At 43.5% G+C, this 17,202-nt stretch overlaps 1 protein-coding gene across 1 annotated transcript; it reads right to left on the bottom strand.

Moving 5' to 3' along the window:
* Window positions 1-394: 394 nt before the first annotated feature.
* Window positions 395-2,237, bottom strand: LOC101760345 (beta-sesquiphellandrene synthase). Its single transcript, XM_022827719.1, has 6 exons — window positions 1,800-2,237; window positions 1,334-1,703; window positions 1,028-1,246; window positions 804-939; window positions 500-702; window positions 395-410 (listed from the first exon to the last, which is right to left on the bottom strand). Exons 1-6 carry the CDS (start codon window positions 2,209-2,211, stop codon window positions 395-397), a joined length of 1,356 nt encoding a protein of 451 aa, XP_022683454.1. The 5' UTR covers window positions 2,212-2,237.
* Window positions 2,238-17,202: the final 14,965 nt, after the last annotated feature.

Below are 17,202 nucleotides of genomic sequence, written 5' to 3'. Positions count from 1 at the left end.
CCGCCGTCCAGGCCCCAGGATCCGCCGCCCCGGCCCCCGGATCCGCCGCCGCCGCCCGGATCCGCCGCCGCCGCCCCGGCCCCCGGATCCGCCCGCCGCCCCGGCCCCCGGATCCGCCGCCGCCGCCCGGATCCGCCGCCACCGCCCCGGCCCCCGGATCCGCCCGCCGCCCCCCCGGCGCCCGGCCCCCGGCCCCCGGATCCGCCGCCCGCCCGTCCCCTCCACCGGATCCGCCGGCGCCGGGGCCTGAAGAGAAGAGGAGAGGATGGTGGCGGCGGCGGAGCGGCGGCGCCCGTGTATGATTTTTTTTATTTTTTCAATAATTGTTCGCCGAGTGTTTTCTGGGCACTCGGCAAAGTCTTTGCCGAGTGCCCGACACAAAACACTCGGCCAACTAGTGTTTGCCGACTCTATATTTGTCGTGTGCCGTTTGCCGAGTGTTACACTCGGCAAACGGTTCGCCGAGGGTATTCTGCAATTTGACTGTGTCCGGTAGTGCCTGACGATTTTCGTATAGGTCAAAGCCCAGTCAATCGCCTCTCTAGTAGTCACATCTCCAAGAGAAACGAAGGTGAGGACGACGGTTTGCATAGCTGCAATGCTTCCCAACGAGATCTGCAGATGCTCGTCAACATCGGCAGGTACGTAGTGTTCATCACGCCATGTGACCTCAGCGTGGTAGGATTTGGCAACGTGAAGTGCCTGAACATTCAGTTGGATGTCCAGATGTTAACATTGACTTCCAAAGCAAAACAATAAAAAAACTCCCTGTTTTTTTTCTTCACTTATTAGGAGCCACTTACCATTTCTTTTACCACCTCGGCATGCTTGTTATTCTGAAGTTTTAACTCCCCTGTGACCTTATCGGTACAGCGAATCACATTTGTGAAGAAGGGCCTCAGGTATTCTGGGATTTGTTCCGCGGCCTTTTCATCCCACCTATTTCCGATTTGAAGCAAAGTTAAATTTTGTATAGATCGTAAGAGTTCTGGGGTCATCCACCTGTTATGTAAGTTCAGTGACTGACCTCTCTAGGGCCGAGGTAAAGATGTTGCTCTCCTCTGTGCTGCTATAGTTGTCATAGATGTCATCCAACAACGCCATAAATAGGACCTGCTTTGTAAGCATTATCCGTGCATACGAGTAATGAGGCTCATAAACAATCCCCATCATCCAAAAATGCATCTCCACCAATCTATCCCTTGAAAAGGTCAGATCCACCCGTGATCGGAGATCCTTCCACCATCTGTGAATTGGGAATAAATATGATTGTTAGCGTACTACAATGCAGTAAAATCTTTATAAATTTGAACCAATGTGCCGATCTTCTTACATAGTAAGTTCTTTCAACTCGTTGCAGTAGACAACTTGGACGATGTTGTAGTCGAGCTTTGCAAACTCCAGTATGGTATCATCTCGCACCGCCTTCTTCTCGTACACCGAGATGAAGCGCCTCGCTTCCACTCTCTCGACCCTCCTGAATCGAGTTGTCTCCAATGTCACCCTTACCTCCTCTAGTAGAGCTGGATCCAAATTTGCTTTCATCAGCAGAGACTGGAGGCGGCTCTTATTGAAGGCGATGATGTTGTCGAGTATGTCCTCCCCATGAACCCTCATATGCGCGGCATCGTACAGCGTCGTCAAGGTGCCGACATCGTCGCTCGAAATGTGTCCTTGCTCATCTCTGAACTTGAGAAACACATCTGCACATTGAAGTTGAACATTCATGCATTAACGTTAATAATGCAACTCGGAGTTGCAGCATAAAGTAACGAAATAGTAACAAGTAAATTTCTTACCGGAACTGACGATGTACCCATGCTTCCTGAGCAGATAGAACCTCAGGGAGGCGACGTAGAGGTCGTTAGATCCTCCATCCTCGTCGCCGTAAACAGCAAGCAGCAAGACATCGATCTCCTTCTTGAAGTGGTAATCCACTCCGAGCCGCTGCAGAGCGTCGACGAGCTCCAGCTTCCGCACCAGGTCGTGGTCGTCGGAGGCGGCGGCGGCGGCGGCGGCAGCCAGCACGATCCGCCTCACCTCCTCCTTCAAGGCGCGCGCCTTCTCCTGCATGGACAGGAGCTCCTCCGGCGTGCACGGCTCGTAGGAGATGAAGAAGTCGCCCCACACGCTGGGGCCGTACTGCCGGCGACAGTCCTCCGCCGCCGACTGCGTCACCGGAGCGGTGGCGGCGGCGCTGCAGATGGCCATTGCAACGGCTCGGCTGGGACAGTTTAATTTGCTATAGTGTGTCAGCACTGGATGGCGAGCTCGAGGGAAATGGATGGCTTGAGAATGATGCTGGCATCCCTGCCTTTATATAGAGGGCGCACGTAATCACCAGGAGAGGTCAACTCTAGAGTCTGTTTAGTTACCCTAAAATCCCAACTTTGACACTATGCAAAAAGAAGATTCCCCATCACATCAAATTTGCGGTACATGCATGGAGTATTAAATGTAGACAAAATCAAAAACTAATTGCACAATTTTGTTGTACTTTGCAAGAAGAATCTTTTGAGCCTAATTAGTCAATATTTGGACAATATTTCACAAATACAAACGAAACGCTACAGTGTGCTACAGTGCTAGGACAGTGATTTTGGACAACCAAAATCAGGCAACTAAACAAGGCCTAGATTCTTTGATTAAATTCCTGGCGCGTGCATTGGAATATGAACGTGTCGTCACTTCTTCCCTGCATACATACATGACTACTCGCGCAGGTAATGCATGCAGGTATACCTTAACAACTTAATTAGTATTTTTTTATTAACAATGATAGAAATAGATAATTTACAATTGTTTATTGGTGTACTTTGGGATATTTTTTAATGAGTTTTAATGCAAATATAAGGGTTATTCTAGGTTATCTTAATAATGGCATGTATGGGTAACATAGATGCAAATTTATGGGTTTACGTTAGATTTTTTATAACAGCATTAGTTGGTAATTTATATGAAATTAAACTAAGGGCTTACACTTTAGGTTATTTTTTGTAATGGTAGGGTGGGTAATTTACATATAGATTTAGGGAATTACTTTAAACTATTTTTGTAACGGTAGATCTGGTAATATTAATTTTAGAAAACATAATCGATGTAATGGTTATGATAATTAAAGTTTATTAGATTGATGGCTGGATATTTCTATACTTGAAGAATTTTTATGATTTATCTAGACTTTTTGAGCGCGTCTGAGAGGATTAATGTGGAGGCTTTTAAAAGAAACCTCTAATTAATAATAGTAAGATGCCGAGATTGATAATGAAACCATGATAGATTCAAAAAATAATAAATTCATGCTTTGCTTGTTTTTTCAATTTCACCGTTTCCAAATAGTGGTGCATTCTACTCCTACATGTTAACACGTGCGCCCTAATTTGGACATCCATTTGCAGACGAACTAATATTTTTTGGCTAGTTGAAACCATGTGAATGTAGATTGTGGACTCATCCGCCTCGGAAGAGGAGGGTGAAGCTGGATATTTCTCTATTATCTAAAAAATTTGCAGACGAACTAGAAGAAAAACCTTTCTTCTCACCATCAACACCCGGTACTCTCTCTCTCTCTTGACTGCATGCCTCTCGATCTTGACCGACCACAAGCACAGACGACGCACGCGAAGGTGGATTGCTAGCACATGTCAGGACTATGTCTCCGCCTCGAAACACATTTGTCTTCAGAGAAATTATTAGCAGACAAACTAGCAGACTTTATTCCAATGAACCAACTGGTATCCTGGTTCGGCTATGCCTGTGTGATACATTTGTTTAGACTCGTTTTTTTTATATTATGCTCGTAGCATGGCTAGATGATATATATAATAAATTTAGGCTGTGACCATCTCTTGATGTTTTTTCTTTGTTATTGTCTATGCATCATTGATCGGTATCTTTGCACTTGTATTATTTGATTTCCGTGTTAAACATATAATTCAATCTAATGTTTAATTTCACCTAAACACATGTCAAACGCACGTGGAGGTGCGATGCAAGAGGGAAAACCTATATGATGGGGATCAAACAAGACTAGTTTCTATCTCTTGAGAAAAAAGGAAGGCCGCAGCCAAGAACTTTCTAGCCACGTGAAAGACCAAACAAGACTAGTTTCTATCGACCCAAGAGCAGTGGCGAAGCTAGTTTTTTTTTTCTCAAGAGCAATGAACACAAAAGAGGACTTTGACCATATCCCTAGAGCCTGTTTGGAAACAAGGTGTTAAAGTTTAACATCCGTCACATCGGATATTTGGATGCTAATTAGGAGTATTAAATATAGGCTAATTACAAAACTAATTGCACAGATGGAGTGTAATTCACGAGACGAATCTATTAAGCCTAATTAGTCAATGATTTGACAATGTGGTGCTATAGTAACCATTTGCTAATAATGGATTAATTAGGCTTAATAGATTCGTCTCGCGAATTAGCACAGAATTCTGCAATTAGTTTTATAATTAGCTCATGTTTAGTTCTCCTAATTAGTATCCGAACATCCGATATGACGCTATTAAAGTTTAACACCTCGTATCCTAACAACTTCTTAGGCATGGGTTGCATCGGCACCCACACCAATCAAATGTAGCTCTTCGATCGCCTGTGGGACCAAGACGGACGGCACGTCAATTCCAATTCGTGTTTGACCTGTGCCACTTGTAGATCGAGTATTTTTTTTTTGAGGATCGACGAATGGAAGTTTCTCGCAGGCCGTAACGTGGTGCGGCCCACGAAAAAATTGGGCTTTTAGTCAAATTCGGAGGCCAAGAAATTCGGCAACAGTAGGAATTGTAAAAGCCCGTTAAAAACCTCAGGATTAACAATTAACGCGACCACGGTGAGATCAAGGTCGGCCAAGACCGCGGCGTACAGCGGCGACGGCGAGCTCCGGTATCCCGACCACAGGTCGCTCCGGCAACCCTGCACGGCCAAGAGTGCGCGTCGTAGAACTCCTGCTTGGCGGCGGCAGCGCGGCAGCTGCTCCATGATCTTGTCCACGAGGCCGCGCGCGGCGCCGTACCTCTGCTTGCAGTGCTCGAGCGGCGGTTTCGCCATGGCGGAGGTGGTCTGCAGCATCCGGGCTGATCCGGCCGATCGTGCTCATGGTGTCGTCGTACGGTACGACTCGTACCTCAGCGAGGCCTTCCTCGTCGCCATGAGCGCGAAGAAGGTGACCTGGGCGGTGTTGAGCCCGGTCCGCAGCGTGTCCTGGCAGAGCTGGTACCACCTGGGCTCCTGCTTGTCGCGGGACTTGAGGCACGCGTCCTCCCATGTCATGGAGGGCACGCCGGGGCAGGCGTCGCCGGAGGCGATGAAGAAGGTGGCAAGAGAGGCCAGCACTGCAAAGACCAAGGTGACCACCGCTGCTCTCTGCATGACTAATTCAGCTTGGTGAAAGATGCCCTCTTTTTTTTCTCTTCTCTGATGTTGAAATCCAAGCGTTAAGGCCCCTGTAAATATGTGCTGATGTATGACAAAATATTTGGAGACGCAGGTATTTATTAGAATGCTATAGATAAGATTGTATAGTTTAATTGTGATTTCACATGATATAGTTTTGATAACAAAGTAGTATATCTTTTATAGGTAGCCCCTAAATAATTGGCCTACGTGGAGTACATCTTGCTGCACATTAGAATAGACACATTCGCAACATTACTATAGTATAAGACTCAATCAATGATACAATCTTCAGAGATGCAAGTATTTAATACAACCCCAACTTTTTGCACATTTGCATCTGGGTTTTTTTTTGGTAGATAATTTTTTACTGGCAAATACGGGGCCTCATGGTGTCTGCTGTAAACAATCAAATTAAAAAAACCATAGGATTTTTTAACAATAGATAGCCTACTGATAATTTTTGCAACAATTGATAGTCTGTCTGTGATATTATATATTTGTTTACCGATTCTTTATTCCATTCTATAATCTTTTACCAGTAACTACATTTATTTCTCACATATTATATTTTTCAGCAGGCAAAAGAGGAATTATAAAAAATAAATATATAGTTGTATCCAGTTAATAGAAACAAATAAGCAATTTTTTAGTCCAAGAGCACGTGATTCTGAAAGCATATTGTACCTTTTGGCATTCACTATTCAGGAAGACTCACTTTTTAACTAATTAGTAATCAATTTATCACTGGTACCAAAGAGTTGAAATTGACAAGTTCTGGCTTGAAGTTTCTATACTTAATAAAATTTCTAACATTCATTTCTGAAGTTCAAACTTTCTTGTTAAAACATGAGACAACAACGGTGAGTCAAGTTTCACATGTTTTCGTTAGAATATGTAGAGCAAATAAGGAAGAGTTCAAGCTCTGTGGAATAAAATATATGCAATATTTAATATTGTACGACAGATATGCTATGTTTTGTTTATTTAACGAGAGGCTGGATATCCCACAACAATATCTCTTTTGTTTTCTTGTCAAGACATTAATTTAATGCCAGCCTATGGAGTACGTGTACATCACTGAGTATATCTTGCTTCACTCGATCCCTTGCACACATAATCCAAACAATAGGTGGGTACAAACACGATATAAAAATCAATGATCATTTAACACTATTGCATGTGAAAGATTCAAGGAGTGCGTGTGTGTATTTTCCTTTTGCGGCCCGTGAATGGCCGGGGGGTTTTTCCTCCTGAGCAGGGAGGCACTGCCGATGAATTCTATCCCATTTCAGTAGATAATAAAAATGTATCATCATAAAGCAAAATAGATTCAATAATTAACAATGTTCAAGCACATAGCCAAAACCATAGGATTTATTTGCAATTCGATCATAACCAGACTGATCTAGTTGGTCGAAAATCCTGGCTCCTATTCCAGTCAGGCTTTCATCATATGCACCACCATGCATGTCTAAGACCGATCCCGGGTACTGATACATGACTCCTGAGCAGGCATTGAGGATGCCCTCTGCGTACCCGTAGTCCCCTTTGATAGGGTTCAAGTAGCAGATGGACAGACTTTCTGCTATTCTGAACAGATGGCCGCGCACCGGACCGTACATTACCCTGCAAGCAACATGCGCCTCCTTCTCCCAGACGGTGATATTCTCGATCGCCTCGTGGTGTCATCATAGTGCCACAAAGCCTGCCTTACCGCCATGAGTGCGTAGGTGGTGACGTTGGCTGCGCGGACCGCAGTGCCTCATGGCAGAGCTTGTACCATCCATCACGCACCTCGTCCTCGCGGAACTTGAGGCACAATTCCGATCCTCCCGTGTTATGGAGGGCATCACCTTGTCACAGCGCGGCATTGGCGGAGTTGAACAAGGTGGCAAGAGAGACCAAGAACGCAAAGACAAAGGCGGTGGCAGCTCTCTTCATGATCGACTCCACTTGGTGAAAGATGCTTTTCTTTTACCTTTTCTGAGAGGGGGCTTTGTGTGATGTCCAAACGAAGAGTTGAGGACCTATAAATATGATATTTCACTGGTGGAAAACTCGCCTTCTATCCCAGTTGGATAGAGTCATAGATCCCGAAAATCCAACCGGGACTAAATTTTCGAGACAAAAGGGGATCCTTTAGTCCTGGGTCATTCACCAGGATTAAAGACCCCCTTTAATCCCAGTTGGTATTACCAACTGAGACTAAAAAAGTTAAAAAATAAAAAAAGTGCCCGCTTCGCCCACTCTAGGCCCGCTCTACCCGCTCCGCGCCGGGTCCTCGCCCGCCAGCACCACAGCAGCGCCGCTCCGCCCGCACCCGCCTGCCCGCGCCGCTCGGCCTGGAAGAGGAGAGAATATAAAGGATGGGAGAGGAGGAGAGAAGATAAGGGAGGGGAGAGGAGGAGATAATGTGGAGAGAGAGAGAGAGGGAGGAGACTAAAGGTCTCGGGGAGGCATTTAGTCCCGGTTGAAAACACAACAAGGACCTAAAGGGGCCCCCTTTAGTCCCGGTTGGTAATTCCAACCGGGACTAGGAGGGCTTTAGTCCCGATTGGTGTTTTCAACTGGGATAAAAAGCCCTCTCGTCCCACTAGCTGTTACAATCGGGACTAAAGAGCCCCCCATCGGTAGCTCATTTTTGACTCGAGACTGAAGGTCCAAAGTCAATTGGGATAAAAGCTCCTGGATGGAAGGTGAGTTCTCTGCTAGTGTTTCTCAACTTTGCTCTGCCATCAATGATAAAATATTTGGAGATGCATGTGTTTATTGTAACGCAACAAATAAAATCTTTAAGATGCAAGTTTTTGTTGTAATGCAACAAATAAGCTAAGATTGTGATTTCACATGATGTAGTTTTGATAAGAACATAATATATCTTTTCTAGGTAGCCCAAAATAAATGGCCATGTGTGCTCGATATCTTGCTTCGCCTTAAACTAGAATTGAGAATTGACACATTTTTTACATGATATGGAACTATATTTGGAAATGCAAATATTGATTAGAGTGCAAGAAATAATCTAATTTTATGATTTTTACATTACATAATTTTGATAACAAAACAATATATATTTTCTAGGTATATTTCTAGGTAGCTTATCATTTACTCCCTCCATTCTCTTTTGATAGGGATATTTCCAAATCTGAAAAATTCTTAGTCTTATTTACGTCAACTACCCATCAACTTAATTGCTGTCTCGGGTCAGACGCGTGAGCCTTCATTCTTCCACGAAAGATTGGCTATGACAAAATCTAAAAGTTTGAGCCTCGATTAATGGCTTGTTTACAATAAATAACTAATTATATACTTAAATAGATGATAAGTAGTATTGTTTTTCTTGATCATTTTGTCAAAATAAAATAGGACTATCAAAAGAGAATGGAGAGAGTAATAAGAACCGAAACATCTGTAATATCATAAGATATGATTTACTAGAAAAACATCTTTATATCTAGATCAATATATCTACTATTGCTTGCTTGTGCAGTATACTAAATTAGTTTTTAATATTGCAAGTAGAATAATTCCCTTCTAATATTTAATACTAAATTAAACCTAGATATACAAAATTGCAAGAAAATATATAACGATTTAAAAAATCAAAAGTATTTTGAATATTGGATACAATGTCTTTATCACTCGCAAGAAATTTAAACCTAAAACTTGACTTGATCCAAAGGAAAAATCTCTTTAGGGATAGGTTTAACTGAAATACTTGGGGAGAGTATAATTAAATAGAATACAAATTTTATTCGGTCAAGCCACCGTCGTAGCGCCCCTCAATGAACTCCACTGCCGCCGCCGGATGTGCTTACCTCGCCGCGCCCTCCCTTCCAGCTCGGCCCGTCGAGTGCCCTGCGCTGCCGCCGGACGGGCTGCCATGCTTCAGCCCGGCTGCTGCGGCTCTGCGCCGCCTGGGGGCTAGCCCGCAGGTTGCCACCGCCGTCCGGCGCGCATGCAGCCTGCCAGTCTTGCCCCTGCCGACAGGCAAGGAAGAGTAAAGAGGAGAGAGGGTGGGGTGAGGGAAAAAAATCAATTAGCCCAGTGACAGGTAGAGTCCACGTGTCAGTGGAGGTCGAAAGGAGAAATAGAATAGGGATATGTCTCAGCACTCATCTTCAAAATCCAAAAAATTCCCGTATAAGGGATAAAAGGGAAAGGGAAGTTTCTCAAATTCCACGTGGAGAGAGCTAGTTCTGCTAAGGGGTTGAAACCCTACCCCTAACCTATCCTAACCCGTTTTAAAATAACTCATTTCCTCACCCCGTCCCACCCCATAATTTTATTATCTAAATCCAATCCTACCCGCCTCACCAATTGATATTATTATCTCAGACAACGTAGACATCATGGAGGAGGGCAGGGCAAATTAAGCAGTTTTAGGGATAAAAGTAATAAACCTCATAGGGCATGCCCCAAAGAAATGATAGCGAGATTGTGGTCAGCATTTCAGTTTGTTTGAACTTCTTTTACTGGAATTTAGTAACAATGCAAATAAACTTGGGTGATTTTTCTGGTGAGCCGAAAAACGAATTGCATACTGGAATCGAAAACCCTGGTTTAGGTAGCACAAAACTGCTAGTTTATTCCAAAACATTCATTCGTGGATGGTCAAGGCGTCAAGTCATCAGGGATGATGCCAACCGGAATGCAATCACGGTTCTATCCCGGCTCCCTACGACCATGCCGTACAACGGCGTCGACGTCCCGCCGGCAAGGCCCAGCTTCGCCGTGCAATCCTCGACCGCCGCCAGGGCGTCCATGTACCCCTGCCGGAGGTACGCGAACTCGCACCGGCCCAGCTGGTCCGCCACGCCGGAGATCGCCTGGCGCGCGTTGCCGTAGTCGGCGACGCAGCCGGAGCACGCGTCCCTCAGCTCGCCGGGGAGGGACCCGTCCCCAAGCATCCCCTCGCCGGCTCTCGTGGCGGTGTCGCAGGACAGCGCCGCCGCCCCGGCGGCGCCGACCGCGTAGGTCACGAGGTCGCCGCCACTGGGCGGCAAGGATTGCAGGATGCTCATGCAGAGGCTGTACATGGCCGGGCCCGTGCTCGCCGCGCGGCACGCGGTGTCGATGGGCATCGACGGGACGCCGGCGCACGCGTCGCCGATGCCGGATAGCGAGGCGGCGGCGAGGGACGCCGCGAGGACGAGGACGACGGCTTTCTTCATGTTGGTTCTTGGTGTTCTAGCTAGTGTTCTGAGGAACTGATGTGCACGTCATGGAAAGGCAAGGATGCGTGTGGCTTTTGTAGGACTTGTTGAGGGCGACGACAAGTACGTAAATGCTTCTGGTTACTCATTGTACAGTCAATCGAATTTCAAAGATATTCTAGCGTTGTACATATTGCTTTTGTGGTGTACTTAATTAATTACACAATGTATCACATGATCAACAGAAAAATCTAAAGGCAATTTTTTTGAGTCACACCAACTGCTCTCTCATTTGCAACTAACCATCAGGCAGAATCCATTAGAAGCTAATAGTTTGCTAGCTAATAGCTCATGGTTAAAATTATCTAGCTAACTATTAGCCGGATGGTGTTTGGATCCAGCACCTAATAGATTGGCTATTATGTGCTTGGGATTGTTAAATGTCTGAAATGCCCTTGGCATTGTTATAGTTGCAACCCAACATGGAAAGGGTACTGTCACAGGGGCATATTGGTCACTTCACCACCCATTGGATGCTATTAGCCGATTTTAGCTGGATTGAGCCAGCTAATGAGATAATGGTGAGCTGGTGCTCAGCTAGTTTTAGGCTAGCTACTACGATCTTTAGTAGCTAATTTTGCCTGGCTATTAAGCGGCCTACCAGGAGTTTGCCTGGCTATTGGGCACATTGCATCCAGGTAAGAAATTTCTATCGCCACAGGCATTGGGCACATTGCATCGTAGTAGCCGTGCAGCCCCTCCTCAATCGATCCGCAGCCTATTCGATTAGATATCCAAGTCAGGTTCCACAAAATCACCCATCCATGTAATCCGTTTTCTTTGCTGATTTGCATCAGTTTTTCCCCGTCTTGCTTTGCTGCAGGCCATCCACCATGCAGCCAGTTGTGGATCGTGTGTATGGTCCCTGCAAGATCGTCTTCGAATCAAAGTTGAATGATATGGTGCACGTTGGCTCTTTAATTTGTTCTTTGATTGTTTCAAGATTTGTATATATCTGTTTACCTCAATTGTAAGGTAAATGTAGCTAAACTGATCATCAATGTTGAATGATATGGTGCATGTTGGCTCTTTAATTTGTTCTCTGATTGTTTCAAGATTTGTATATATCTGTTTACCTCAATTGTAAGGTAAATGTAGCTAAACTGATCAATTGATCGGTCTGTCCAACCGCTTCCACAGTATTGTTTTGCTGAAGCATCGAACTATTTGAGAAGATCATCCAAATTTTCTATCAGGTAATAGAATTACCAAAGCATTTGTTTTTATGAGTGCCGTCGTTGTTAATTTTTTTCCTCTTTACAAAGCTACCTTTAGGACCAAGAAGTACTTCTTTTCAGATGTAACTTCGACAGCCTGCAGGTTCTCCTGTTCTTAATACAACTTTTATTGTTATATGTATGAGGCCATTTGAAGCTAACAATATTTATTCTGTCATTCTTTATTTATTGATTTAATGGCATGCCGTCCTAACATTTCTTCTTGTTTTTGAAACGAACAAGACAAGAGAGCTGCGGATTATATTAAAAAGTCCTATCCTTTCTTCTCCCTATCCTTTCTTCTCCTATATATTCAAGTTAATTAGTCCTTACTATTTGTGAAATGCTTCCCAGTGGGTCGTAGTTACGATTGCTTTGAGTTCTTCACTATAACATATCTGCTAACGAATGCGTAGCGGGTTGTAACCCACGGGCTAAAAGGCCTTTGGACCCAAAACAATACAGCACACTCCAAATATCATCCAAACTGGTTGCTTGTAAAACCCAAATCGAATCAAGCCATGTAATGGGCCAGATTAGCAAGTAGTAAACCCAGATTAATATCACCAGTGCGATTGTTATTCCAATATCCTGATTAAGAGAGAAATGATCACAACATTACACAGGACACTAGCCCTATATAACAATGTCCATATGAGCTAAAAAAGAATCAGGGCATCTAAGTCTCGTGCGACCCCGGTCAGAGCATGATCGGCCACAACCATTTCGTGCAGCCGCCCGCCCTGGAACACATCATCATGAAGCTCGTCAAGGCAGGAACTAATGGCGGTACGGGCATTGACGTATTCCTCCTTGGCAGGCTTCAAGTCGCAGCTGGACAGATGGCGCGCGGTTGCCGCTTGTCCTCGTACTTGTTCAAGCAGTGGCTGATGGCTCTCCTCTCCTTGGGGGGGACCTTCCCCATCCCCAACGTCGCGGTGATCATGTTCATGGTGAACGCATAGGTCTGGTTGGCCTTCCTTGTCACCATGAGCACGTAGGTAGAGGGTCTGTAGTGGAGTGCAGGGTCTCCAGACAGACACGGTTCCACTCCCCATGGCACGCTCGGCATGCGTCTTCGATTTTCATGGAGGGCACGTTGTTGCAGGCGGCGCCGGTGGTGAGCATGGTGGCCAAAGAGACCAGAAGGATTATTGCCATGACGAAGTTCTTCATGGTTGATGTTTCTGTTGGGGGACTCTGGTGTGGTAGTGAAACTAAGCGCTGTCGGGCCTATAAATAGGATAATTCATGGTAATTAAAATAGGCGAGGATGCAAAAATATTTATAAGAGATACAACCATATGGTGTCACTATAACAGATATGCCAAGTTCTTTTAGATCTACAGGGTATCCAACAAAAAGCATCATTTTCCTGTAAAGACACTAAATGCTGCAATATGAAGTACGCATATCACTATATATTGCCTCACTCGATCACATGAACAGGGAATCCAAACAACGTGCATACATGATAGAAAAATCAATCATCAGATCATTTACTCCCTCCGTTTCAAAATGTAGATCGTTTTGGGTTTTTTAGATGTATAGATTTTGCTATGCAGCTAAATATAGGGTTATGTCTAGATACATAGCAAAATTTATATACCTAGAAAAGCTACATTTTGGAACGGAGGGAGTAATATGCCAAGTTTTAAATCACAGGATATCCCACAACAATATCATTTTCTTGTCAAGACATTAAATGCTGCCTATGAACTGGAGTACATACGTCACTGTATCTTTCTTCACAAATGACATGCACGGAATTGGAACAATCAGTGCACACATGATAGAAAAATCAATAACCATTTAATATCATGACGAGTACGATCCATGAGGATTCACTTTGATAAATTAATGATAATATATAGGAATGGATCTATGTGTATTTATGTGATGCAAATGAAAGAAACATTAGAAGTCTAAAACAAGATTTCTTTTCTAGAGCAATTATTAATACCATGACATCCGTCACACCAGAATAAACATATAAATTATACTTGCTCCATATAGTCCATGCCGCACAATATTTCATATTTTTCGTATTATGAAATTTTGTGGTTATCCATATTTTTCTTCCCAATTTTAATCTTACGTACTACAATTTGTAAGAAAAGTATTTTTGTCTCGATGTTAAGTTGAAATCATAGCTTGTTGTACCCATTGGATAGACACTCTCTTTTCATTTTCGTGGAAATCTAGATTCTGGGTCATAGACTGCTTTCTTAGTTACTACTGCGCAACGCATTGCCCAAAGTCCTTGCACGTTAGCCTCCTATTAAATATGTATTTAATTAGTTCATGTTACGGAGCACAAAACTAATTTAATAGGATTGTTAGTCTAACGTGTAAGTGACTCACCAAGGAAGCACCATCCATAATTACCAAACTGTGTAGAATGGTTTTTTTTTCTTGAGTAAATTTCACCAACGGTCCTAAAACTTGACTCGAATTCTCTCCTCGGTCTCGGTAATCTCAAAATACATATAGTGGTCTTTAAACTTATCCCGTGTGCTCAACCGGTCCAGATCCTTAGGGGAATATTCCCCTGAGGAATCTCGATCATTTCTCTAACTTATTTGCGTGAAGAAAAGAAGCGGGCTGTGTTGGAAGAAGAAACACGCTAATTTGGTTACCAGCATGTTTGTAGAAAAGGAGAAGGGCTGGCCACTACTTGGCTGTGTAGTGGTCGACCAACAATTAAGTAGGAAGCCCTGATTAATATGACCAACGCGATAGTTGTTATTATAACCTGATCAAAGGAGACGATCACAGTCGTATAACATCGCTAGGACTCTAGTCACAGTCATGGCCATGTAAAACCTAGCAGCAGCCGCCATCTACCAGTCTACATTCATCAGGGCTTCCAAGTCATTCGCGACCCCGGTCAGAGCAAAATCAGCTGCAACCATGCCGTACAGCGGCAAGCTCTGGAACGAGTCATGAAGCTTATCCAGGCAGGACCTAATGGCAGTAAGCGCGTCCATGTACTCCTGCCTGGTGTGCCTGAAGTCGCAGCCAGACAGATGGTTGGCGCCGCTCACCATTTGGCTGCCTGCCTCTCCGTACCTCTCCTTGCAATGACTGATGGCTTCCCTGTCCTTGCCGGGGAGATTCCCATCCCCCAACATCATGCTGATCTTGTCCATGGTGTCACCGTACTTCAGATTGGCCTTCTTTGTCGCTATGAGCGCGTAGGTAGTGACCTCGGCAGCGTCCGGTGCGGACTGCAAGGTTTCCCGGCACACATGGTACCACTTGGCGTGGCACGCCCGGCACGCATACTCCATTTTTGTGGAGGACACGTTGTCGCAGGCGGCACCGGTGGTGAACATGGTGGCCAGAGAGGCCAGCAGGATCATTGCCAAGATAAAGCTCTTCATTGTTGATGTTTCTGTGTGGGGGAATTTAGTGGTAGTGAAACTAATAAGCATTTTGGGGGCCTATAAATAGGATGATTGCCAACTACCTAGGCAGATCATGATAACACACGCGGAAATGCAACAGCATCTATAAGAATACTCCGAAAACAGATATGCCAAGTTGTATATTTCATAGGATATCCCACAACAAGAATCAATTTCTTGTCAAGACATTATATGCTGCCTATTGAGTTGCAGTACATGTATCACTATATCTTGCTCCAAAAAATACATGCACACGGAATTTGAACAGTCAGTGCAAACATGATAGGAAAAGCAATGGCCATTTAATATTGTGAAGGAGGTGACCTCGGCGGTGTCCGGCGCGGGCTGCAGCGTGTCCTGGCACAGCTTGTGCCACTGGGGTTTTATGTTGCACGACTTGAGGCATGCTTCATCCCTTTTCATGGAGGCGACGTCGGGACAGGCGGCACCGGTGGTGAAGAAGGTGGCAAGAGGGAACAAGATTGCAAGGACGAAGGTGAGCATGGCTGCTCTCTTCATCATGTTTGCACTTGATTTAGGTTGATGTTTTCCTTGTGGGGACTTTAGCGCGATTGTAAACCTAAGCATTTTTGGCTCTATAAATAGGATTATTCTCGTTCTCCAATAGTCCGATCTTGATAAAATATGCGGAGATGAAAAATATTTTTAAAGAATACACAAAATAAGCCAAAGTTTATCTGTTACTTCACAGGATATGATTCTCATAACAATATCTCATCCTATCAAGACATACAATGGTGCCAAATTAAATGATTATGTAACTAAAGATATATATATATATATATATTATATTACTTGACACAGAACCGAAAAATTATCTGCAAATATGATATAGATAAATAAAAATTGTACCAGGTATTGGATTTGTTCAAATCATATACATATACATACATGCCAATTAGTGGCTCCTATTTTAAACATATAGACAATGGCATTGTATTTAGATATTAGCATGTCCAATATCCATGAGGATTGCATTGATGAAATAATGATCATTAAATATGCATGAAATTTAACTATGCATTTGCAGATAATGCTGCAACAGTAACACTTTTAGCCTAAAACAAGATTTCTTTTCTAGAGCAACTATTAATAGCATGACATCCGTCGCAGCAGATCTATATTATTGTAGCATTTGCGTCCTATAAACTAAACAGCCCACATTATATACTAAGAATTAACGTATTTAATTATATTGAATTATCATGCACCCCACATTATATACTAAGCATAAAGCCTTGGAAACTTCTTTCGATGTTGTAGAACCTCGTGTACTTTTAAAATAGTTGAAGAGGCTAAAACGGCCATCTATTTTAAACCGGATGGAACATTTTCCTTTTATAAGGCGTGCACATATTTGAATATTCAAACCTATAATTTTTAACCAACTTTAGTTAACCTCTCATGATATAATCTTATAATATGAAAAATGATATATTTGGATTTATATTTGAAAGTACTTTAATTTCTTATATATATGTTATGATTTTATTTTTGCTATAAATTAATGTTACAGAACAAGATAAAATAAGAGTCAAAGTATAGTTTTGAACACGATGCCAAGTCAAATCATGCCTCATTTCAAAATGGAGGGAGTACGTTTTTTTTGCAGCACATCAATGGCCTCATTTATAACCAATCATCACTGTGCAACTACTCTACTAGCAATAATCATTTTACGTCGCTAGGAAAGAAAGAGATAATTTTTACGTCAACATTTGTGGCATGTAGTTCCATGGAGAGCAGTGCTTGTCTGATTGCAAGAAATTAGCATCCAGGCGGTAAGTGCTTGGCATGGGCCGTCTTTCCACTGCAATCAAATCATTGCTTAATTCATTCTACAGGTTATTATAAAGCAAATAAACCATGCAAATATTGCGTTTTATTCATGAACCAATTCATTCTACAGGTTATTAGGAAGCTCTGAAAATACACGCAATG

Source organism: Setaria italica, chromosome VI (genome assembly GCF_000263155.2).
Source record: "Setaria italica strain Yugu1 chromosome VI, Setaria_italica_v2.0, whole genome shotgun sequence".
In the NCBI taxonomy this organism is placed as follows: domain Eukaryota; kingdom Viridiplantae; phylum Streptophyta; class Magnoliopsida; order Poales; family Poaceae; genus Setaria; species Setaria italica.
This window is presented reverse-complemented; position numbering and strand designations above follow the sequence as displayed.